Source organism: Mus caroli, unplaced genomic scaffold (assembly GCF_978045245.1).
Source record: "Mus caroli unplaced genomic scaffold, Mus_caroli_1 scaffold_6, whole genome shotgun sequence".
NCBI lineage: Eukaryota > Metazoa > Chordata > Mammalia > Rodentia > Muridae > Mus > Mus caroli.
In genome coordinates this window covers 15,048,465-15,074,069 of record NW_028227261.1, presented here as the reverse complement: position 1 = coordinate 15,074,069, position 25,605 = coordinate 15,048,465, and the positions used below count along the sequence as shown (strand labels likewise).

Below are 25,605 nucleotides of genomic sequence, written 5' to 3'. Positions count from 1 at the left end.
CTGCTGCTAACTCCTTCCATGCTTACCACCTGGGGTGGGGCATTCTCCAGGTGACACAGGTTGGGCACAGGCAGTTCACTGTAGTCAGGTTCCCGGCACAGACCAGCAATTACCTGTGAGATTTCATTGGAAAAGCCAGACATCACCTCACTGAGAAGCCAAGAGTTCCTGTTTGTTCAGGTGAGGTTTGGAGGAGTCGCGTCTGGGGAGAGAGCGGGTGGGGGTTGAGGGGAGGGAAAGAGAAGGTTTGGGGGCTTCGGAGTTTCTAACCCACTCGATAATGATGTCTCTGGGAATTGCTGCTCATAGTGGTATTTATCCCCACAAAGCTGAAAGTCACATTCTGAAGTTGCAGATGGGGGCCAGTCCTGTTGAGCCAGGGCTCCCCCATCCCCTCACCCCCCACCCCCGCAGAAAAGAATCACCTTTGTTTCACAAATGAGGTCTCTTTACCTAGTTCTGCGTTCATCTGCATACTGTTCTGGTCATGCAAGGCCCCTGGAGGCTTTGTAGAGTCTTCGCAACTTTGAAATAAAAAAAATGTATAAAGAACAGTAGGGCTGAAGAGATAGCTTAGTCGTTAAAGTGTGTGCTATGTAAGCATAGGGACCTGAAGTTCTAGCCCCAGCACCCATGTAAAAAAGGCCCATCATGGCAGTACGCACTTCCTAGCGCTGGGGAGCCCATTGGTCTGCCAGCTAGCCCAATCAGTCAACTCCAGGCCAGTGAGAGATCCTGTCTCAAAAAAACCAAGGTCAATGACTACTGAGGAATGACAGCTAAGATGATCCTGTCTTTTACATGTGTACACACACAGAACATGCACACATGCTCTCTCTCACACACACACATACACACACTCACACACACAGAGCATGTACACACATACTCTCTCACACACACACTCACAGAGTGAAACAGAGACAAAGGCAGAGAAAAGGTTTACTGTATGCTCTCTCACACACACAGAGATACATACAGGGCATGCACACACGATCTCACACTCATACACAGCAGAGAGAGAGAGAGAGAGAGAGAGAGAGAGAGAGAGAGAGAGAGAGAGAGAGAGAGAGAGAGAGAAGGAAGAAGAAGAAGAAGAAGAAGAAGAAGAAGAAGAAGAAGAAGAAGAAGAAGAAGAAGAAGAAGAAGGAGAGGAGGAGGAGGAGAAGAGAAGAGAAGAGAAGAGAAGAGAAGAGAAGAGAAGAGAAGAGAAGAGAAGAGAAGAGAAGAGAAGAGAAGAGAAGAGAAGAGAAGAGAAGAGAAGAGTCTACCGTGAGCTGTGAGTGGTGTCTTGGCTTCAGTCTCACTTACCTTGGGTTCACTGCATCTCTGAGGCCAGGAAGCAGCCAATGAGTCGTGAAAGCACACACTACCATCATCATCGATACTCACACGTGGGAGCAAAGTCTAACAAACCATGAGGTTTTCAGGACCCACCCCTACTGCAAAGTTTCATGTAACTGTAGGTAGGCACACCTAAATTTCATTTCATGAAAGGCTTAAAGGTGAAGAAGTAGATCCCTAAGGCTCAAGAACTCTCAAAGGAGCCTTATTTTAGTCAACAGAATTCCACGTATCAGTATCTACTGTGCCTATGCCCCATCCCTACCAGGACTGATGTGAAGCAAACCCGATCGAAACCTATCAATATAGTCCACTCTTTCCAAGATGGAGTTCCAACGGGCTGCCTTGGGGACTTCTGACTGCTGTCATTTATTAAAGGCCTGTTGTGTTTCAGACGTCAGAGGCACGGCTGACTTCCAGACACAGGGTAAAGGAGAAGATAAATCGGTACATTTTTCTTCCAAAATTGCCCCTTCAAAGCTTGCCGAGGAGTGGGGAGGCTTTCTCAGTGGCTGATGGTCTGTGCTGGATGGGACTGGCTGGAGGGCTCTGCTCCTGGGGTGGCATCCTTAAAATGCCGGGACAAGAAGTGGGTTTGGCATCTTCCTATGCACTCCATTTCCTTGACTTCTGTCTGGGTCCCCGAGGTAACCCCTCGGCTAAGGTACAAATTCTTTGGGATGTCAGGAAAGAAAGGGCTACTGTGTGGCTGTTTTGGGGAGAATGTTAGACAGTGATAGGTAGGTGTCCCAGCTGTGAGGATACGAGCAAAGCCAAGGGGCCTCAGGGAGTCACTATGGTGCTGTTGGAAGAATTCTAGAGCAGCGTCTACCCGTCCTCATAAGGACTCAAAGGCAAGCCAAAGTCGGAGTCTATCACGTTCACGCTGGGGAACCAGTGAGTTATTTACTAGGTCCACTTATAAAGCTTGGGTGAGGGGTTATGGGCAGGAGGGCAGGAGACCCCAAAGTAGCAGTACTAGAAAGTCTACATCCGGGCTGAGTGGGATAGCCCGGATGTTCCATAGCCACACAGATGGAACATCTTTTTAATCAACCTCCTCTGTGCGCCAGCACCTCCTACCCATTCCTGCAGACTGCTAGCAATAGGGTAGAATTGCATATAAATGACCGAGAAAAGGTAGCTGGAATCTCAGGTGAGGGTCCAACGACTCTCTCTATCTCCTCTTCAAAGGGGAAAATGTCAACAGTCAACAATCCCAGTGATGACAGACTGAGCCATATAGGAGGAGTTTGGGGTGGTCCTATTCTCAGGTTCCTTACAGCCCCAAATCTTGCAAAGCAGACATGAATAGTACTCTCCCTACGTGAGTGTCTGAATTCAGCAAACTCGTTTACTGCATTCAAAAGGCAAACAGGTCCGCCTGTGAGCCACAGCGTCAGTTTCAAGCTGGGGTGGGGCTGGGGGGAAATCCACCAATGGCATCCTGCACACCTTGGAAGGGCTCTGAGATTGTCAGGCTGGAAGCCCCTCCCCTTTTCCCATCATCCTGTTACCCATTAGCTGTTTAGTGCCTGACAAATGACCAGGTTGGGGGCAGGTTCCCCATGGACCAGTACTGAGAGGACTCCGTCTGCACCTCCAGCAACGATCTTCTCCCTCAGCAGCTCCTGTAACAGGTCAAACTCCAGGACAATGTTCTCCTTGGAGTAGCTACCTGCTGTGATCCCTCCTGTGGCCAGTGAGAGAGTTCCTATCCAGGGAGAGTGGCCTGATGCTCCATCCAACAGACTACGCAGAGTTGGGAGAGAGGACCATTGTCAGTGACCGGGACTTAATGACCACAGTAATGAGACCGGCATCAAGCCTCTGTGTGCCAGGAGCACTGCTGGGCCATAGCCTTCTGCAGCATTTCCTAGGAGCCCCACGGCTGCCCCAGACTGAAGGTACAACTTTCTGTTCCCATTTCTTGGAGAATAAGCTGAGTCTGCAGGACTGTTTGCCTTGTACTCATGAGGGCCTGAGTTCAAATTCTCAGAAGGCTCATGAAGAGCCAAGTGTGATGGCACCTGCTTGCAATGCCAGTACTGCAGAGGTCGAGACAGGCGACGCTGGAGAAGGATCTGACAAAGACACTTGGCATTGACCTCTGACTACACACACACACACAAACACACACACACACACACACATGTATATGTATATATACACACACATACACACAAACACATACATACACATATATACCACACATACAAATATATACATACATATATACATCACACACACACATGCACATAAACACATACACACATACCACACACACACCACACCATACACACACATACATCACATATACCATATGTGCACCACACACAAACACACACATAAGTGCATCATGCACACACACACCACAAACACCACACATGCCATACACAAACACACCCTATATGTATCATACACACACATACTACATACCACACACATACACACACATACCACACATATATACCACACAAAAACACATACACACATACACACACACAAAGGCTGGAAGAGATCAGATACCCTGGTCAAGGTCATCCACAGCTAGTAAGTGGCAGAGCCAGGCCTGAAGCCATGACTGTTACTTGAAAGCCCCTTGTTTCTGCCCAGGCATGGCAGCTGGCTTGTTTTGCTTCTGCCAGGACATGTCAGATGGCTTCTGTCCCTCATACTCTCCCTTGGTCAGCTTCTTTGTAGCTTGTAGCATTTGGAACTCACAGGATAAGAACCTCCTTACACTTAAAGGTCCCACAACATGGACGTCACTGGGCAGGCTGTTGCCAAGCTGCTGGTGTTGACTTCGCCTGGAACTGAAGCCCACTTCTAGTCCACTACAGCCCGTGCTAGGAGCTAACACCACCTCAGTTCTTCAAGGACATGAGAACGTCCATTAGGAATTCTCATTCTCAAGCTGGACAGACAGCTTAGCAGTTACGAAGCTTCCTGTCAACCTTAAGGACCTGAGTCTGAATCTCAGCTCATGTAACAAGCCTGGACACAATGCCTATTAACTCCCGCTTCTAGGGATCTGCCATCTTCTCCTGGCATCTACGTGTGCCCCTACCTCATGTACATACAATTACGCACATACACAAATAAATAAAACAAATCTTTTCTTTAAAAAAAACTTCTCATTTCAGCGTGTATGAGAACATTTATGCATGCATCTCGTCCCCTATAGAACAATTTAAAGCCGGGTGTGAACATTTGGGGAATCAACATGTCTTGGTATTTGTCATCTCACTTGAACTTCAAAATAATCCCGTCTCCAATGTATTGTACCACTTTATGAACAGAGAAACCGAAGCCACAGTGAGGTTTTGTGATTTACCCAGGGCACACTAAGGTAAGCAAGGTCTGGACTATTTGCAAAGCCACCTATCACCGTTTGTTGCCTTAAGGGAATAGATTAACAATGCCGGGCACCACCCAGCTCTGTCCCAAGCCCACTCCCTCACCAGGGATCCATACCTTACGAAGATGGGGAAAATTTGCCAGTTACTCCAACAGAAGGCTCATGCGGGCACCCCCATGTGCAAAGTCTACCCAGAAAAGCTTCCCAAAGGGATGGCTGAGAGCTGAGGCCTTAGAAATCAGTTTTAGCTTCCAAGTCTCCAGAAAACATGGAGAACATGGGAACTGTGCCAATAATAATGCCATGTCATATGCCACCTCCACCGTGTCTATGCCCACATGCTGGTGACTTTCTAGACCTGCCTCCCCCCAAAGATGCCAGTGACCTCTCCTGACCCCAGAGAAGATCTACCTGACCTTCAAGGCTCTATCCAAGTTCACCTCCTTTGAAAACTGTCGTGGTCCCCTTACCTTTGTCTGAACAGAACGTCCCCAGTGACACTTCTGTCTACCCTGCACCACCTGTACATCTCTTACCACAGTATATGGTGACTATAAGTTCTCATAAGAGAGTTGCACATGCTGGCTAAAAAAACAGGTCGGGTCATGGTGGGGGGCTCTGTCAGTAAATGTGTGTGCTGCATCACTATGGGGAGTTGAGTTCAGATGCCCAGCACCCACATAAACAGCCAGACACTATGACATCACCTATAGTCTCAGCCCTGGAAAGGAGAAAGCAGGAAGATCCTGGAGCTTGCTGGCTGGCTAGCCTCGCTGAAACAGTGAGTTCCTGGTTCATGTAGAGACACTGCCTCAAACAATATGGTGGAGGGCGATTGAGGAAGACACATGTGTCAACCTCTGGCTTGCACATATATAAGCATACAAGTCTACACTCACAAAAGCACAGCCCCCACACAAATGTGTACATGTGACATATACACAAAGGAAGAGAAAAAGAGAGGGAGGGGGGAAGGAAGGAGAAAGACAGGTAGACTTGCTTTGTAGTCAGCAGGCTGCTCGCACCAACATTACTCTTGTGTGACTCAGATACGCTGCCTGGGTCATCTCAGTTCAAAATCACGCTGGCTATAAGCACTGGGGTCAGGATTTAAATGGAACTACTTACTCCTCATATACAGCAGGTCCCTGTCCCACCTAAGCACTCAGTAAACACCAATGCCATGGTTATCCTGGTCACTCATTGTCTTCCGTCTACCACAGTGGCTTTGTGATACCAGTTAGCTCGAGGCCTGCCACCTAGCAGGTGGTGTCCCATAACAGATATAGCCATTGAGTCAACTGTTTCCATTTTTACTGATGGACAAGGGAAAAGATGGGTCCACGGTCCTACAAGATGTGGGAGGCAGAACAGCCTAGAGATGTGGAATTCTCAACTGGGCCCCTAGAACATTCTGAGGGCACCAAGCAAAGTGTTTCCACAGATGGATGACATGTCTCTCGAATCTGATGACAAGGCCCCGGGGCTGCCTCCCAGCCCTCAGGGTCTGTTCTTGCCGAATAATGAGACCTAAATATCAGCAAGCTAGCTACGAATGATGGATGGAAGGAAAAATCTAAAACTTCATGGAGGGCCTATTGGGAGGCAGCTGGCTCCCTTTCCTCACGAGGATGAGACATTCAATGTCGCAGATGGGCTTTGTATCTTTGAGGTAGGAGCTACTGGTATCAGGTATATGGGGGCACAGGTCTCAAGGGGTGAAAACGCGTGAGGAACAAAAACCTAGATTTCTCTCTTTTTTTTTTCTTGAAAAGCCAAGATTCTGACTTTAACCAGAGCCTCTTTAAAATGGTTCTGTTGCCATTCCCAAGAGAGATTACACGTGAGCAGGAGAGGTTTGCCACCGACATGCTGGATGTCAGTATGTTGTGTGGGTGTGTGCTGTCCATGTGTGTACAAGGGCACACATGGAAATGCATGTGTGTTGGCCAGATGATAACCTGCAGTGACATCCCTCAGATTCTGTTTACCTCGTTTTTGCAGAAAGGGTCACCCATTGGCCTAGAGATCACCAAATAGGTTAGGCTGGCTGGTTAGAATTTACCTATCTCTACCTCTCCAAAGCTGGGGTTACAGGTTCATACCAGGCACTTGGCTTATTAGAAATATTCATTTTTTAGTTATGTGGATGTATGTGCATATGTGTATGCATGTCTTGTGTGTGTGTGTGTGTATGTGTATGAATGGTGTGTGTGTGTGTGTGTGTGTATGCACATGCACACCTGTGCTCATCCTCAGAGGCCAGGGAACAAAGCCAAGTCCTCTAAAGCTGGGGTTATAGGTGGTTGTGAGCCACCTAGTTGGGTGCTGGGAACCTAACTCACGTTCTCTGGGGAGAGGTGCAAGCCCCCTTGACTGCTGAGTCATCTCTCCAACCCCTCGGCTCTCTCTCTTTTTTAAAAATAATGCTGGATCTGTGAATCAAAATTAGTCCTTCCAGACTAAGCCATTTCCCCAGCCCTCAATTTTAACACAACAATTTAATATTCACAGGTGATATCGATCGAGCCCTTAGCATGCACACATATGTGGTAGATTTAGAATGGGGATTCACAGGCACTGACCCACTCTGGTTGTAGATGGTTGCATGGCAGCTGCACTGCACAGACAAGAAAATATCTGTGATGGGATCCAACATGACCACATCCCGGAAATTGATGGAGCAGGTGTCTGCACCCAGCTAAAGGGCTGGAGTCATCCGCCAAGGTCATTAGCATGCAGGATCCTCGAGAGACTAAGAGGCACAAAGAGGGAGTTCTCACTTCCACAGTAGCTCAGGAGACCACTGAGTGACCCAACATGTGGGCCACGCTGTCCCCTGGACGTGTAAGAGGCAGCCCGGCCAGCCCCTTAGGAGCAGGCTGCACAGTTAATAGCTGTTTGATGGACACCCACCACTATATTACAAATGGTTGGGAGCAAAATAAATGCAAATGAGCAGGCGAGGGCAGAGAACCGGCCTTCCCCTGTGTACCCTGCCGCATTGAAATGTCCCGGTTCTGTCCTTAGCTTCATATTTCATGCAGAAGGCAACCCCGAGATCGTGCCTCCAAGAAACCCTAGGGAGGGCAGTCAGGATGACAAATGGACCCTCCAGCCCCCCTGTATCTCAGAAATGCCAAGCGCCGAGGGTGAGGAGCTGAACTACCTGAGCGAGCCAGGGCCACCAGCTTCAGAGGCTGATTTGTGAGCAGAAGGACTCTGCCCTCACCCCTATTTACATGGCTCGGAGCACAGAAACTCTGGGAAGATTTAATGTTTTAATTTGGGTATCTGGCTCGCCCTTTCCTTTTTATTTATTTATTTATTTATTTATTTATTTTTCATTTTCAAATCACCAATTTTGTGAACCAAATTGAGCCATGCACCCTAGGCCGGGGGTGGGGGTGGGGTGGGGTACGGTGGGGTGGGGTTCCCTCGCTCCACTTTCCTGTTTCCCAGAACAGGTTCATGGTGATACAGAAAAGATGTGTCTGGGGCTGAGGAGATGGCTCGGTGCGTAGGAGGGTTTGCCTCAGAGAGCATTGAGGGCCGGAGTTCAAGTCCCCAGCTGTTGTGTGCAAAGCTGGGCAAGGCTGCACGTACCTCTGACCTCAGCACTGGGGGCAGACACAACACTGAACATAGCAGGTGCTTGGTGCAGGGAGGGACCCTGTCTCAAGACAATGAGGAGGAGAATGCTAGAGGAAGACATTTTATATCCTGCCACACTCGTGTGCATGCACGCCACACACACACACACACACACACACACACACACAAGCATCTATGCTGTTATTTGACTTTTTCAGAGCTGGCAGAAAGGACCTCTGTATCTACACAGACATCACTTGGAGAAGCATAGGGCCTCAGGGATGGCTGATCCCAGCACTCTGTGGGTCAGCTGGCTCATTTGACCCTGTTAGCCTCAGTTTCTTCAACTGTGAAGTCACATGCCTGTGTCCCTTCTCTGAAACAGACACAACCCACCTGAGTGGTTTGCACCAGGACTACCACACTGTCCACATATATCTCTAGCCAAGTTCCAAGGCCTATGGCATCTCTGGCTAAGCCAGGGAAGGCTATATTCTCCCAGTGAAACAACCTGAATTCTCTAAAATAGCTGTGGAAGTGGAGCTCACTGGGCGGTAATAGCACTCACACTGAGAAGGGGATCACGGTGGACAAAACTTCAGAGGGGTCTGTCTTTACCCACGACACTCATGTTGGGTGACTCAGTGTCCCATCTCCTGTGATGCTTGACACTGAGAGCCAACTTCACCGGTGCTAGAGTCACCTAGGAGTCGTGCCACGAGGCACAGCTGTAAGGGGCTACCTGCGTCAGCCTCCATGTGTCTGTGTGTGTGTGTGGGGGGGGGGTATGTTTTTTTATTGAGTTAATTGAGATATGAAGACACACCTTAATCATGGGCAGTACCATCCTATGGCCTTGGATTCTGGACCCACTGCCTCATGCTCTTCCCACCATGATGAACTGTGCCCCAAAACCGTGAGCCCAATTAAACCCTTCCTCAATATACTCACTTCTGTCAGTTATTCTGTTCACAGCGAAGTAACCAGTGCCCCTTCCCCACAGCCATCTGGGAAGTCTTTAAGGATCAAAGGAAGTCGGGGCGACACATCCCATCCCTTGGTCAGACTGTCAGTATCACAAGCCACTGTGGAAGTGAGATAGCCCCCTTTGCTCTTCTTTAGGCTGAAGGTGTCAGAGTTGGGGTTAGAATCCAGGTCTTGAGTTCCACTTTGTGTCCTCCCCTCTTTGGCTTTCCTTCACCTGTCTTTGGGTACCTCAACTGCCCAGGTATCCCTTGTGTTCAGTACAGCACCTGCCAATCACACTGCGTCCTCCAATATTAATTGCATGAAAATACAAAGAGATAGTTGCAGCCTCTTCCCTCAGTGCCCCAAGGATGCCAAACACTTGGGGACATTCTTGAATGACATTTACAGGGGACATATCGAGCACTGGGCCCTGGGCTTGGCACATCACAGCCCTCTAATTTAGTTTTACGGAAGCATTAAAAGGCCAGGGCTCCCTCTGAGGAAACGGAGGCTTCTGTTGGTAAAGCCATGAGCCTGTCTCCTCCCACTAAGAAACATGAAGAGCTGGGCCAGGTAAGGGACAGGGATCCATGTCCCGTGTTTGGAATGCTGAACTCCTCTGTGACAACACACTTCTTAGTTGGAGGACATGATTACCACAGACTCAGCAGAGACCCTTCCTAGGAGCTGTCATTTCCCAACATCACCCCAAATGGAACCTAAATAATGAGGCTGACTCTAGCTATCATTGTTGTTGCTGTTTGAGCGGACGGTGCATGTGCATGCAGCATGTGCAGGACAGGAGGTAGCCTTGCCTATTATTCCTCAGACACCCCCACCTTGTTTATTTGAGACAGGCTCTGTCATTGGGATCTAGGCTTTCCACTGAGGCATGGCTGGCTGGCTGTCAAGGCCCAGGGGTCTTCTTCTTGTCTGTCTCTACCTCACCAGTGCTGGGATTCGGTGCATACCCCACTATGCCCAGCTTGTCATGTGGATGCTGGAGATCACCCTGAGGCCCCATTCTTGCACAGCAAGCCTTTACCAACTGCCATTCCCAGTCCCCCTAAACTTTTTGTTTTCTTTGATGACCAGCTTGCGTGTGACAGAAAACAGGGAGTCCTCCTAAGCAGGTCGTGTTCGATTCCACACGAATTGGCACTTTCTCCCTCTGAACACCTAAATCCGTTGCAGGAACTGCTTTGCCGACATGCCTCACAGACAGTCCTCCTGGCTAGGCCTGGCCCTGGGATGACTACACCCTACCTGAGCACTCCTCTCCAACAAGGTGTGTCTGCGGAGTGGCATTCTCTTGCCTGGGCTGTTCCCTCCCAAGTGCTGGGGAACCCAGCAGCAAAAGACCAAACACAAAGGAAGAAAAATGAAAGCTATTTAAGAGGCTCTTCCAGGTGATCTTAATTGCAGGTGATAAACCATTGTTAAAAGGAAGGTTTATTATAAGAAAGCCCGGACCTGCTTCTGGTGTCTATGGAAGAATGGAGAAACGGTTTTGTAAATGCCATTCCTCTCATAAATCGGAGTGTGCTGTGGAGATTAAGGCCATTATATAGCATGGGCATAAACGAGAGAATGTGGTGATGGATGGCATGCTTGAGGGGACTGAGGGCAGAGCTGGAGACGGGGCAGGATGATGCCAGTTAGGGATGGCAATTGGCCAATCAAATCACATTGCTGGAAATCTAGTCTGGGGCGCCAGTCCTGTTATTCTGATGGTAACTGGTGTTTTCCTGTCTACACACCAACAGGGCACTCTGCAGAAAAATTTGCAGGCCTTCTCTTAAAGCCATGAGCTCAAATCCCAGAGGAATCAGATCATGCCACGGTGAGGCAGAGGCAGGCTCAAGAGACAAGAATCATTTTAACATCGAGAAGAGATGCAGAATTCTAGGATGGCAGCCCCCAACATCCAGGGCACATGGTAGACTCCTGACTGTGACCCCATGTTACTGTCATACATGGAGCTGTGCATGTGTCCAATTGCATCTGCTGCAGCACTCTAAGATCCAAAGGCCACGGGGATTGTGGGTGGCCAGAGAGAGCAACAGGAAGTCCAAACCCTTGTATTTCCGATGTACAGCTTGGGGAGAGAAAAGGTCATTTTGTGGTTTCCTTCTCTGTGTGCATTTCATGGATGTCTGTGCTCACGTATGTGTGTGTGTGTGTGTGTGTGTGTGTGTTCATGTGGGTGTGTTGAAGATGTGAGTGTTCACATGAGTTCAGGTACTCTCATATGCTTGGTTGTACATGCACACACTTGCACATACTCACTCCTGGAGGCAGTTTTGAACCTCAGGTGTCATTTCTTAGGCGTCATCTTGACTTTTGAGACAAGGTCTTTTCATTGGCCCAGAGCTTGCTAAACATCTCAGTGGTCTGTCCACTCAGTCAATGGGCTCCACAGCCTAATTCTGTCTCTCCTAGAACTGCGATTACAAGAATACAGTACCATTCTGGGACTTGAACCTAGTTCCTTATGAGCACACAGCAAGCACTTTACTAACTGAGCCATTTCCCCAGCCCCTGTGATTTCTCAAATACACGCTGATGCAGAAATAGCAAAGATGGTGGTAGCAATGTCATCCCAGGATATAAACACAGAGCAAATGCCTGGCTAATATTTAAACTCCTGGAAAGTAGCCCCTGGCTAATACTGCTAGCATGAGCTTGCTCAGCAGGGAAGGGTCACTTTCTGGAAATAGTCTGTAACACATGATTTGTCTCCTCTGAATTCAACCCTGCCCGTCTCTGAGGGTTGAGCTTCTCAGAACCTCAGCCTTCTGTTGGTTCACATCAAAGACTGCTGGCTGGTTTGCTACCCGAACCACCAATGGGCTCTTTCCAGAAGCTCCAGCTTGATCATGGGCTGGGTCCAGGTGCATTAGGAAGCAGGGAGAGCCAATAGGCTACCAGGGGATGCAGGGATCCTTCTACAAGCAAGGCTCTTACGTCTCACAGAAGCATCATGCGAAGGCCTATGTTTTGGAGTAAAGATAAGTAACCGTGTCTTTGAAAGACAGAAGTGAACTAGAGAAGTAAAGTATTTCCTTTAAAAGGAGATGGCTTGGAGTTCAACAATGGGTGCACCGTTGATAACAGACTTCCACCCAATGAGTCTCAGTCCACGGGGCATGCTGAATGCCATTCCATCCAACCAGGAGCTCCCAAGTCAAGAATTCTTTCGTCCCCCACAGGGGACATCTGGTAACATCTGAAGACTTTAGGGCTGTCATTATTGAGGAAGGCATCTGGGACCTTGATAACAGAGACTCTGGGGGACCTGGAGCATTTCCTTGGAGAGACAGTGACAAGAAAGAAGAGTGGATTTGGTAACTTACCTGCTTCTATCCCCACAACACATAGGGAATATAAACTTGCACACACTGAGACCTCAGAGCTCCACATTGGGAGTCCCCATACCCTGAATCTCTGGGTGGTGGTGATGTGTGATGCAGAAGACCTTGTCCTTTGGGAAATTCATCACCACATGGAAGCCACTGGAATCAGCAGACATCCCCCCAGTGACTTGACCTGGTTATCAATCTCTAGCCCCTGACCAGAGGCTGTGGGCAAGCCAGAGCACAGGTCAAAGATTATAGAAAAGATGTAGGAAGGATGTCCATGTCATGGCCTCTCGCTAGACATTGAGGACAGGGCACCATCTTGAGAGATGCTGTGACCATCTTGCTGCCTAGCTTTAACTGCCAACGTCAGGCCACCTAGAATCATCTGTGAGGAGAGTCTCAATGAAGGGTGGTCTATGCTGAGCTGGCCTGTGGTCCTGTCAGTGGAAGACCCTCTCGAGTTAATTGATTCAGGAAGACCCACCCCATTGTGGGCGGCACCATTATGAACTGTATCAATAGAGAAGTCAAGTGAAGCACAAGCAAGCAACAAGCACACACACATTCGTTTCTCTTGGCCTCCAACTGGGAGCAAGGGCTGACCACCTTGTAGGACCAGAAAAAAGCCCAGTAAAGTGGGTGAACATATTGATTAAAAGAATCGATAAACACAGAACCCTGGGGCCCAGGTCTCCTCAGCAACATTCATCCCTCTTTGACCCCAGCTCTGTCCAGGGTGAGGATCAGAATTCTCTACAGTTGATCCTGCCGTCCAGAGAATTCCAAGTGGAAAGGATAGAAAAACAAATGAAACAAAAAGAAAAGAAAGAAAAACATGGATTCAACCATGTTCCAAATTACATATTATATTATATATGTATATAATATACATATTATGGGCATACATATATGTATATACATATATATTAAATATGCAATATATTATACACATATGTAATAATATGTATGTATATATGTGTATCTAATCACAATACCATTTTAAAACAAATACAGTATGTTCAACCATTGCTTTTTTCCTTAATTTCAAGTTCATCAAGGCAATTGAAGATATTCAAGGTTGTTTGTTGTAGTTGACAAGAGGCTCAGCCTCAGGCAAGAGGATAGTGTGAGTGGGAAGCTCATTCCAAAAGCTGTTGGTACGCCTGCCTTGAGAGATATCTGCATTGTTTCTTGCTTCCTTAACGGACAAAGGACTTTTAAAAAAGATAATTCTACATTTAAGCCCTGTATCTCCCCACCATTGCTCCCCCTAGCACTATGATTTATTTGAATTGGTTTATATCAACTGTACAAAATGCAGGGATTCATGGTGACACAGCACACACGTTGATCACCCTCAGTCTGCATGACCTTCTCTGGCCCCCCTCGCCCTCCCTTCTTACTCCATAATCTCCTCTCTATTTTTATATAGATCCTACATATGGGAAAAAGGCATGTAACAGACAAATGCCCTTTATAGAAAGCATTTACATTAGGAAGTAAGAAGGAACCTAAAGCGGGGTCCTAGAGTATGCCCTCAACAGTTGAGTTCTTTTGACACAGGGTCTCACTGCGCATGCAGCCCAGCCTGGACTTGAACAGTCTGTCCTTAGACCTCAGATCCTCAGGAGCTGGGCCTAAGTCTCTCTCCATGATCTTTCTCTAGCTAAGAAGGTCCCATGTCATCGCTGTAATCGGCTGCTCAATGCCATCCTATGAAGCAATTGTATTGTTTACTAATCTATCATGGCCAGTTTCAGGTGACATTAATGTGTTTCCATTCTGGTCTTACCACATGTCACGGCTGTCACAGCCATCAGGGCAGCCTCTGTGCTGTCAATGCCTTGTATGTTTCCCCATTATAGGCCTAGACCTTTATTATAAAAAGTAATTATGTTTCCGAGTCAGCCACACCTACCAGGCTGAGAGATAACTTGCCTGTACCATATTAGATCTGTGGTTTCTAAGCCTGTGAGCCCAATCTCCCAAGACAGACAGAGAAGGAAGACAAAAGAGGAAGGGGAGGCAGTGGACAAAAGCCGGCCCATCCTGGGGGTGGGGTGTCGTCAGGCAGCCACAGCGAAGTGTGCTCATCCTTCTAGTGAGGGAGGCGGCTCCGAGGTCAGCAGGACCTGCCTTCCAACCCATCTGTTCTCTTGTCAGCTGGCCACTTTGGGAAGCTTGGAGCAAGAAAAGCAGCTAAATCTTTAGAAATCCCAGTTTCTCAAAGTCAGAAAAGGATGATCTGGAAGTGTGTGTGTGTGTGTGCACATGTGTATGGTATAAGAGTATGTGTAGTATATGTGTGTGTGTGCATATGTGGTGTGAGAATATATGTATGGGGTGTGTGTGTGTGGTTTGTCTGCTTGATGTGTGTGAAAGCATGTGTGTTTATGTGTGTGTGGTTTGAGTGTGTGTGCATATATGCATGTCCATGTGTGTTATATGTGGTATATGTGTGTATATGCATATGTGCATGTGTGGTATGAGAATATGTGTGTGTGCTGTGAGTGTCTGTGTGTGTGCTGTGAGGTATATGTGTGTGTGAGTGTGTGATGTATCTGCTTGATTTGTGTGAATGCATTTGTGGGAGGTATGTGTGTGTGAATATGTGTGTGTGAGTGCGTGCAGATGGAGTCCAGAGGTCCACGTTAGGTGTCTTCCTCAATTGTTCTCCCCTCCACCTTACTCATTTTGTTTGTTGTTGAGACAGGGTCTCTCACTGATTCAAAGCTCATTGATTCCGCTAGGCTTGTGGTCCAGCAACCCCAGGGAGCCTCCTGTCTCCACCTCATGCAGTGCTGAGTCTCAGGTGTTGGCTACTACGCCTACTTTTCTGCATGGTTTGTAGGGAACAAACTCAGGTTCTTATGCCTACACAGCAAGCACTTTGCTGACTGAGTCATCTCCACAGCTTCTTCACAAGGTGCTTTAAAGGATGAATGGAGACTTACAAATAAAGGGCTCAGAGCAGGGCTTACACTGTGATATAGCAGCACTCAGTTAAAAAGAACCAAAGAGTCTCAGGATGTTTAATGTAACAAGTAGATTAATCCCACACATCTGCAGGTCAATACTGTCCGTCCATCTGTCCATATATTCATTCACCCATCCACCTAAGCCATCCGTCTACCCACCCATTTAGCCATTTGCCTGTCAATCCATTAATCTATCCTTCTACCTATCCATCCATCCCATCCATCCATCCATCCATCCATCCATCCATCCATCCCATCCATCCATCCATCCATCCATCCATAACCTGCTTGTCCATCTATCTTCTTACTCATCATCCTTCCATCCATCCACCCATTCACTCAACATATATTTACTGAGCTCTTCTATGTGTCAGGCAGAGTTCTAGGAAGCAGGAGGAAACAGACAAGACGGCTGTCCATCCTAGACTCGGTCAATCTAAGATGACCCTCACCTGAGGTCACATCTGGGGATAATTTTGACTAAAGAGACATGTGGCAACATTTTTGGTTATCACAGCTGGAGTGTGGAGAGGATAGAGCGCACCCTACAATGCACAGAAAGGCTCAGTGACAAGGAGCTGTCATGACCAGATGACAGCTCTGTGGATGTGGACCCCGGGGCAATGGTCTATGAGAAGTTGATTGGTCCAATGCTGAGCATGTTTGGGGGCTATGAGAATTTTCTGAGGCTATAAAGGGAGAAGCAGAGGGAAAGGAAGTTCTGGTTGGAGGGAGAGTAAGAGTACCCCACATTCCAGTTTTGCTTAGAACATCCCTTCCCAAGATACAGAAAGCACACATGGTCTAAGGATTCAGAAGCCCCAAATCCAAGTCCCTAAGCTTTCTCTCCATTGCTGACCCTGGAGATGCTAAGCTCACAAGCAGTTACCCCAGCTGCCTCCCTGTTGGCAGCTTCTCTTCCTCGGGGAGAGGCCCCAGCCTTAGGTAGCACCAGCTGAGAGCTCCAGGGTCTCTCAATGGAGCCAGGCTAAGGATGCTTCCTGCTAAGGTGGCATCTAGGGAGGACACACAGGCCTGAATAGCAAGAGGGCCTGTTGGCTTGATGCTGGCCTGGTTTGTGGTAGCAGACTGACCCTAGGCACCCAAGTGTTGTCTGACTGAGGGCAGAGACACTGGAGCCAGATCTTGGCCCTGTAACGGCTGTATGTTCTTTGGCAAGCACCATGCCGTCTCTATGCCTCGGTTTTCCCTGTATGTGAAATGGATACTATCAAGGCACCTGTTTGTTAGGTCACTACAAGGACCCGTGGTGGCCATAAGATTCATTAACACATAGTACCTGATATTGTCACCATCTTGGTCATTATCATGTCACTACAGACAAAGGGCTTTACCTCTTTGAGACATGGTCTCCTTTACTCAAGACTAGGCGTATATGCTGCCCCCATGCTGGGCCTGGGATTCATGTAGTATACATGCTATTACTATTTCCTTCAAACTGTGGCAAAGGCATTGAGCTGAGTTCTTGTGCGCAACCACAGTAAAATATTCAAGAAGGAGAGAGCACATGCTTTAAGGAGGTCCTGGAACACCGAGGGCTTTGTTACATACCTCAGAGGTGTGCTCAGAAAGCCACAATGACATGTCAGAAGGTGAATGGAACATCTGAGCCCTGGGCTGGCTTCCTTCCAGAGGCCACGTGGCTCGTAACAGACGACTCATGTGCTTCGAACATTTGGTACAGCTGAGGCAATATTGAGAGAGGAAGGCCTTGCCCTCTCTTCATGGGTCCCTAAGCATGTGGTGGGATAGAAGGGGACAGGGACTAGAGAGAGAGTGGAGCATCCCCTTGGCAACTAATCTCTGTCCTCCAGCCTGACAGTATGGTCTAGAAGCCTGTGACAAACTCCAGTGTGAGGGTCCTCATTGATCAGAGGGGGAAGGGGTCAAGGGCTTTTCAGGAGCCCGACCCAGCGGTCTAGCACCACCTCAACAAAGCCACCAGAATAAATTTAGAACCAATGATTTCCTTTTACACAGAAGCCACCTGCTTGAACAGTTGCTGTTGCCAAACTCAACTCAGACTCCATCCAGCTTCTTTCATGTCTGCGGGGGCTGAGGATTCTGAGGGGGAAGCAGGAAGACCCGCAGAGCACAGCCTGCATGCCACCGCTCAGAGCTGAGGTTCATCAAATGAGCAAGATCATTTAGGTCTCGTGCAGCCTCACAGGGTAGAAGCAGCATTCTGAGCCCGGGTCTTCCAGCAGCTTCTGTGCTAGAGAGGTGGTCCCAGCTAGGGAGTACAGGGATGGTAGTTTGGATCTGTGGGGATGTACTCTGCCGCTGCGGATGGCCACCCTGTAGCTTTAGGGATGCTGTCTCTTCTTAGAGGATTCTACTTGAACCTGCTAACCTGCACCATGGGGCATCAACATGCTGAGATGTACTGGTGGCACCTGTGTCATTCCCCAGATGTCAGCTGCCCTGATATCCAACCCAAACAATATGGGCTAATTCGTATTTGAAAGATCACTTAACACCCAGCTCCCTGGACCTACCAGACAGAATGAGTTCCCGGCTTGTCTGATCTATGTGGAGTGTGCATGTACATGCAAGCATGGGTGTGCATGTGGAGCCAAGGACCATAGTTCAAGTAGACCAGTGTGGAGCACACAAGGCTTGCCATGAGACTAGGCTCTTGCAACCACAAGAATGGAAAGAGGTGATGGATTTGGGCCCTTTGAACTCTGACCACAGCCAATGTATGTGTCCTTCTAATCCACGTGGGTTGTTAGAACTTCCCAACAAGTATAATTCAATGCTGAAATCATACTAGGCATAGCTTAATTCTGAGTCTTTTATGATTAGAGAGCTTTAAAGTTGAGAATGCGGTGGTACATACATATGCGTATGCATGCAAATACGCATTCACAGGCACACACATATACACGCACGGAGTTGGGGGAGAATCTACTGCTAGGAACCTTTCAATGGTTTGGTCTTAAAGGTATGGAATCCAAGTAGATGCCCTTATTCCCTTCTCTGTTGCTCTGATAAAACACTGACCAAAAGCAACTGAGAGAGGGAAGAGTTTGTTTGGCTTATGGATTACAGTTTATAGCAAGGGAAGCCAGGGCAGAAGAACAAGGCAGGGACCCAGAGGCAGGAACTGATGCAGAGATCAGGGAGTAACGCTGCTAACTGGCTTGCTTCTGGGCTCATGCTCAAATATCTTTATTATGTAGCATAGGGTTTGTACCGCCCATGGTAGGTTGGCCTTCCCTAAGTCAATTCTCAATTAAGCAAGTGCCCCACCCCCCCAGACATGCCCACAGACCAATCCCATGGAGGAAATTCCCCAAATGAGGCTCCTTCTCCCCAGATATAGCAAATTGACAATCAAAATTAGCCACACAATAAGCAAGTCCCCTGACATGGGCTGCTAACCAGACTTAGCATAAGAAGTCATCTCTTAAGGTCAGCCATATGATGGGGATGAAAAGGACAAAGGACAGGGACATCCCTATCACCCCATATTACACAGGAGTGACTACCAGATGAATACATAAAATACCCAGTGAATGTTTCCGAGGCCCTGAGTTTGACCTTCTGTGCTCCATGAGCCTTACAGGGTGGGCAGGCAGACTTCCAGTGAGCAATTCTCACCTGCCAAGCCCATGTGCTACATACTCCCTGGCAGCTAGGAAGTCACAAATTAGGGCCTATGAGATCCCTAAAAGGTGCCATTGGGATTGGGGAGTTAGGGGAAGGGTGTGGAGATGCAGGCCACCACACACCAAGATGATATGCAGTTAGTCTCATGGTATGAAAACCAGGTCAACTAGGACTTCTGGCCTGACATCAAACCAGTTCTGGACAGCCACAAACAATCAGGAAACAAACACAGTATTATGAAATGAATCAGAATCTCGACTCCAGGGACCCTCCCGAGGCATCTTTAAAGACAGTGGAAAGATAGTAAATGATAGCCAATCAATAACTAATTTCTACCACCCCATCCTCATGTGTAAGTAATCTTTTGGTGACTCCACGCAGTAATTTTTAGGAGGAGCCGTAAAGCCCCGCCTTTCGGGTTAGGCCAAAGGCATGGTCCTTCATCCCACTGCGGAGGTAGAGTGAGGGGCCTTGGAGATGTCGCCACACGCCTGGGTTCCACCCTCTCTGCCATTTGGAAATCCCCTCTTTCAAAGCAAATAAGATAGGAGCAGAAGCAGAAAGAACAGGAAAGCCAGTGCCAAAAGACAGAAGTTATTTTGCAGAGCAACAGTGTCTAGCATCTCCGCGGAGTCCCTGCACACATCACTCCTAAGGTAGTGCAAACTTTCCAAAGAGTTTTCAGTGTTTTGTAAAGAGGAGATGCCAGGACCCGGGCAGCTATCTATTGTAGTGATCAGAGAAGGAGATACAATCTGTGTGTAGCTATGAAGATTTATAAACATGGAGACCGATCCTTCCCATCTCCCCCTTTTAATAACTGCAGCAGCCAGGGACTGCTTCCCCATCCCTGGCACCAAAGGAAGACTTTCTGTACCTTGCCAGTGGGGGGCAGGGGAGAGGGTCCAGTTAATCAAACGTTCTCCTCGTACAAGCATGAGCATCGGAGTTCAGAGCCCCACCATCCATGGAAAAAAAGCTGAGCTCAGCAGCGTGAGCCTGTAATCCCAGCACTGGGAGGGCAGAGACTGGAAGGTAGGCAGGGAATGACTGAGGAAAACACCTTCTCCACAGGCACACAGGTACACACACCCCAAATAAACAATAAACTCAAGGCGGTGAGCATCCATCCTAATGGGTGTAAGCATGTTATGGTCTATACAGTTAACACCTATTTAAATTGGGTGTAATGGCTCTTAATTGTTTTATTCTATGCACTGCAAAGCAGCCAATTGAATCTAATATTAGTCATTCATCAGATAAAACATTTTCAGAGAAGCAAACTGCTATATTTTGCCTTCAAAGAACAGCAAGCATTTTAAATACACTTTCCCAGAGCTGGGTACCCCGAGGAAAGTGCTTTAGAAATGCTACTTCAAACGACCCCCTTTCCACAAGATAAACTGAAACAAATGCTTAGCTCTGTATTTTTTTTTAAACACCAAGCCTCCTTCTGTCCACCTGTCAAAACCAGTTGTGACCCCATCAACTCAAGAGGTGGCCTCTGGGGCTGTGAAATGCACCACCCAGCACAGATGCCCTTGGCGAGGCTGGCCTACAGTTCTCCTTAGGATTATCCAACTCACTTGCAACAGGAGAGAGGCGATGGGCCCACTGCCAAGAGCTCTTTCAACAGAAATTCCGAAAGAAGATCCTGCGAAGTGCCGAGAGCCCAGATTTCCAGCAGTTCACTTTCTAGATTCTGTTACATAGCAACCATGCCCGCTCACACAGGGTACCCAGCGAGTTAATATTTTGTTTAAACGACACTCGGTCTTAACCCTCTAGGAAAACCCAAGTTTGCCTCGTCACAGGCACCAACCCAGTGGTCTCGTCTGTCACAAAATACCCAGCAAAGACTTGATACGCTTCCTTTATTCATTTCCAAAAAGAAATTTAAAAAATTGAAAATGGATCTAACAGTCTCTTGCGGGGGGGGGGGGGGGGACACCAGGACGTAAAAGGTGGCATTTTCCTGAAATCACTTGTGGTAATATTGTTAAAGGCATACTAGCATGCTCTCAATGTCCATAATGTACTTTAGCTAAAAGTGACTTATATAGTTGTATTTTGAAAGATAAATACTCATTGCGTTCAAAAATCTCAGTTTGCAAAGTGACGACATAACTGCACTAGGCATTCTTAGGGTCTGGTCCCCTTGAGTGGTACCAGCGCAGGCAAACAAGAATCACAGGAGCAACCCTAACCTGAAAGAACAGAAAGCCCCAAGACTCCCAGCTTGCCCGCATCTCTCTGGTGCCAGGTCAGGAGTGACGGAAGGAAGGCAGCCAGCCATACCTGAAAATTAGCTCGCAACAACTCCAGGATCCCCTTTAGGAACATAATAGAAGCCACAGCAAAAGAAGTAACCAGACCCGCTCTGCTGAGGGCTTCTTGAAAAATAGTGTTTAGAGACCCCAAAGGGAGGGGACAAATGAAAGCCAAACCTCACAAAGACGAAATTGCGCTCTCTCTCTCTCTCTCTCTCTCTCTCTCTCTCTCTCTCTCTCTCTTCAGGACTGAGATGCTATTATAGATAAGTGAATGCCCAGGAAGCTTATTCAGGAGTCTCTCTCTTTTTTCCCCACCTGCCTCATTCACATAAAGTCAAACTAACTTAGATGGGTATGCGACCCACAGGTGAGCTCAAGTCAAAACCCATTAACGTGCTTTCTGATGATACAGTCACCAAGGGCCCATGGTAAGGGTTCTGAAAACCATCAGCAGAGCTGACAGGAACAACCCAGACCCTCCTCCTCTGTCCTCCTATTACCTACCCATTGCCAGCCATGGGCATGGGCACAGGGCAGGTGCAAAGTTCCCACGGGCACAGGGAGCTGCTGGTGTTGTGTGTTTTTAAAGATACTGAGTGATCCCAAAGCCACTTCCATGTCTGCAGGCATGAGCCTCTTAGGAGGAAAAAAGGAAAAGAAAAAACACCCCCTGTTGCACCTCCCCAACCATTTAGTCATAAGGATGCCAGCCTTTCGATTTTCAAGTGAAGTGCACCAGCAGGGCACACTGGCTTCCATAGCACGCCCAGTCCACAGCGCAACCCGCACTCAGATGAAAGCCACTTAACTTTCCCCTGTCTGAGGAACAGCTGGATGGTGGGAATATCCATTCGGTGTCCCTTTTTTACGGCTCTTGCTTCTCAGCAAAATGCCAGCTCTTTGCTACTTCTGGAACGCCAGAACACTCTCTGCTGACAAAAATCAAAGCATTATCCTGGGGCCAGCCTGCATCTCCCTTCTCTCTCTCACCTACGGTTCTTTCTCACAGGAGGATGACATAACCAGGGCTGGCTGAGGAGAGCAACCAGATGCCAACCTTGAAACCTTGTAGCAAACACCAGAGCGATTCCACAGCCTCACCATTACATCATGGCCAAATTGCATCCCCGGGTTCCTAAAGACTTCCAACAGGCTTCGGAAGTACCAAGTTAGGGTCTGACTTAAGAATTCACAGAACTGCAGATCTGGAAGCTAAGAGTCTCACAGAGCAAAGACATACCTTCCTAAGAAGGTAAGGCTAAACCAGACAGATGCCTTCAGTGAAGGCATCCGGGTTGTCAAAACAGAGCCAGAAAATCAATCCGAACCCCTGAACACTCCCACTCCCAGTGACATATTTATACAAGTGGTCCTCTTGGACTGGAGGTTTTTGTTTTTTTTTTTTTTTTCTCTCTGCCCTATCTTTAGGATTTTAGCAGTTTAGTTTACAATTCAAATGGTTTGAATAAGCAGCGGTATTGATTCTTAAAAGCGATTTGGGGTGAGGGGGGCGCATCCTGAAAAGCTTGCTTTGGCTTTTGCTCCCAACTCTCAGAAAACACCACACGTGGCAGGGCCACCTTACTTCACACCTTTAACCCTTGCTAGGGGTTCAGAAATGTCATCTCTCAATGTCAGCACCGGCCAGCTGTCTTCCCCCCCCCCCTTCGTCTAAACTGCAGAGGGGGTCCTTTAAACGGGGGCTCCTAGCAACCTACCATTCAAGCCTCTACTTCTCCAGACAGCCATCAATCAACCTTTGGGCTCTGTGATTTCCCCCTGGGAAGGGCTCTTCCCCATAGAGCTGCTGGAAATGTAAAACTCTCTGCAGACCCAAGCATCCACACCACAGCCTGCACCATCTCAAGACTGGAGAAAATAAACTCCAGATGCAACCCAGCCAAGGGGCTTGGCGTCCGTGGAGAAAAGTGCATGCAAGCCTACTTCCCTTGGGCAGCAGAGCCCAGAGATCCCTCCTGGGGAATCATTTCAGAGGCCTTTGGAACTGGAGGGCTGGTTTGGGGGGGGGGGTGAGGGGAGCAGACTTTGGGGGAGAGGGCACAAAAAGTTTGCCGCGGCGCTGGGGTCTGTGTGCCATCCAAAGGACACTTTCTAGTGCCTGAAAAGGACCGGCCCAGCGGCGCCTAGCTTTAGCGGGCGGGGGGCCAGTGTGACCGTGTGACCCACCGCGCACACTGCACCCGGGTTGGCGTTAATGACAGCCGCTATGGAACTCCCAAACCGGGAAGCAGCGGGTTGACACGGTCAAGCGAAAAGGGTTACGAACCACAATGCAAAGCCATCTCGCGGCGAGCGTGGGGGACACCGCGGGCCCGGCCACCACCGGAACCGGTGAGCGCGCTCTGGGTCCCCGCCCCGGGCGCTGGGCTCTCCCTACCTTGAGCTCCGTGCTGATGGTTTTCCATGGTCGCCACTGCCGAGTCAGCCACCGTCACCGCTGCTGCCGAGGCGCTGGTCGCAGCTCCCGGGCCCGAGCCGGGGCCGCCGCCTCCGCCGCTCAATTCCGCCAGTCTCCGGTTGGTGGCCGTGAGTTCGGCTCGCAGGTTGGTCACCTCCTGGCTGGCCGACTGGACCGCCCCATCGATGCGGAGCGCGAGCTGCTTATTGTCTTCCATCATGCTCAGGATTTTGGCCTGGGGGCGAGAGAGGTGACAAAGAGCTGCATGATGCACGCGGGGGGCGCGTGGCCGGCCGTGGCCCCGGCTCTACCTGTTGGGTCACCACAGCGGCCCGGGTTTCCCCGCGCCCCGACCCCCGGGCACCGGCAAGCGCCGGCTCCTCCGGCGCAGGAATGACAGCGGCGCCTCCAGCCCGAGCCGCGGCGGTGGCGAGGCGGCGCGGGGAGGAGGAGGAAAAAGAGGAGGAGGACGGGAGGAGGAGGAGCAGCCGAGATCGGCAAGACCCCGGCGGGCGGGCGAGCTGCGCGCTGAGGACACCGTGCGCTTCCCGGGCCAGGCACTCTCCGAGTGGAGCCTACCATTCGTGGCTCGCTCGGGAGGGGGCCCTGCAGGGGACCTCGGCGACCTTTCCGGCCTCGTGAGCCCCCCACCTCGGGGACACACCCCCGAGGAGTGGAGGAGGAGGGCGGCGCCCTCATGAGGACGGAGGTGGCACCCCCAAGCGAAGGGTTAGGGGTGCATCCCGGACCCTGGCTGTCCCACTGTCCCCTCCCTGCGGCGGTGGGCAGCCCCGCCCCAGCCAACTACTGCCCTGCTCCGGGCTGGGGTCGCAGAGGAGGAGATGGTGGATGCTTAGAAGAGAGGGGAGCTTGCAAAGGGGGCCCCTTGGAGGGGAGCGTGAGAGGGAAGGCCGGGAGGGGGGGTCTACTGGAGTGAGCTCGGGAGTGGAGTTCTTGTTTTGCTAGTTGCAGGGTTGAAATGCCCAGCGGGAAGCAGAGATGGTGGACAGCGAACCTGCCACCTTCCACCCCCACCTTAGAGCCTGACCTGCGCTCTTCTTCCTCAGCCTGGGCCAGTGGTGCCGAGGCCTGCCCGCAGCCCAGAGAGCCAGTGTGCACACCCAGGAATGAGGGCTAGCTTTAACCTGGTCTTAAGCTCTTTGGCTGGCCTGAACGTTAGTGGGAGAAGAGAGCTGAGGCCGGAGGAGGGTTGGAAGGTGTGGTGGGCTTCTTTTTTCTTTTTCTTCCCAGGTAGGAATGTTGAACCTGGCTTTCTTGGTGTACCTACTCCCCCTTCTGAAAAGAATCGAGGTAACCTTAACTTGAATAACCGCCCCCCCCCGCACCCCTCCCCTGGCTCCTTTCTCTCCCAGAGCACACACGGGCTTTGCATTTTTCAGTGGGGCCCTGGATTCCAGCCACCAGACCTTGTTACCATAGCAAGCTTCATTCCATGCAAATCGGAGGCTTTCAAAGAGCCAAGTGTAACCCCTGCCAACAGTGCGCCACCATTCCAGCCCAGGCAACCTGGGGACAGGGACTCTTCACAGAAGCCAAAGAGGTGCTCTGGGTGACATACTCAGCCTCCACGTTCAAGAGCGCTTATTGGAAGTTCACAAGAACTAAGCTGAACATGCATGCATGAGGTGTTGGTGTGTGTGGTTGATTC

At 49.4% G+C, this 25,605-nt stretch overlaps 1 protein-coding gene and 1 long non-coding RNA gene across 3 annotated transcripts in view; both read right to left on the bottom strand.

The window, feature by feature from the left end:
* The window catches only part of Kazn (kazrin, periplakin interacting protein), a 371,538-nt gene extending 347,086 nt beyond the window's left edge, over window positions 1-24,452 (bottom strand). Inside the window, exons 1-2 of one of the 2 annotated variants that reach the window (XM_085838714.1) lie at window positions 24,248-24,436; window positions 23,916-24,171 (exon numbers count right to left, since the gene is read on the bottom strand). In XM_085838714.1, the coding sequence (XP_085694840.1) occupies window positions 23,916-24,156 (241 nt within the window). In that variant the 5' untranslated portion in view covers window positions 24,157-24,171; window positions 24,248-24,436. Of the gene's footprint in view, window positions 1-23,915 lie in introns of both variants that reach the window. The other variant, XM_085838715.1, reaches the window with a different exon arrangement.
* On the bottom strand, window positions 95-5,316 carry LOC110292438 (uncharacterized). The gene is made up of 3 exons (XR_002377714.3): window positions 5,176-5,316; window positions 454-524; window positions 95-202 (listed from the first exon to the last, which is right to left on the bottom strand). It is a non-coding gene; the product is annotated as an uncharacterized LOC110292438 (long non-coding RNA).
* Window positions 24,453-25,605: the final 1,153 nt, after the last annotated feature.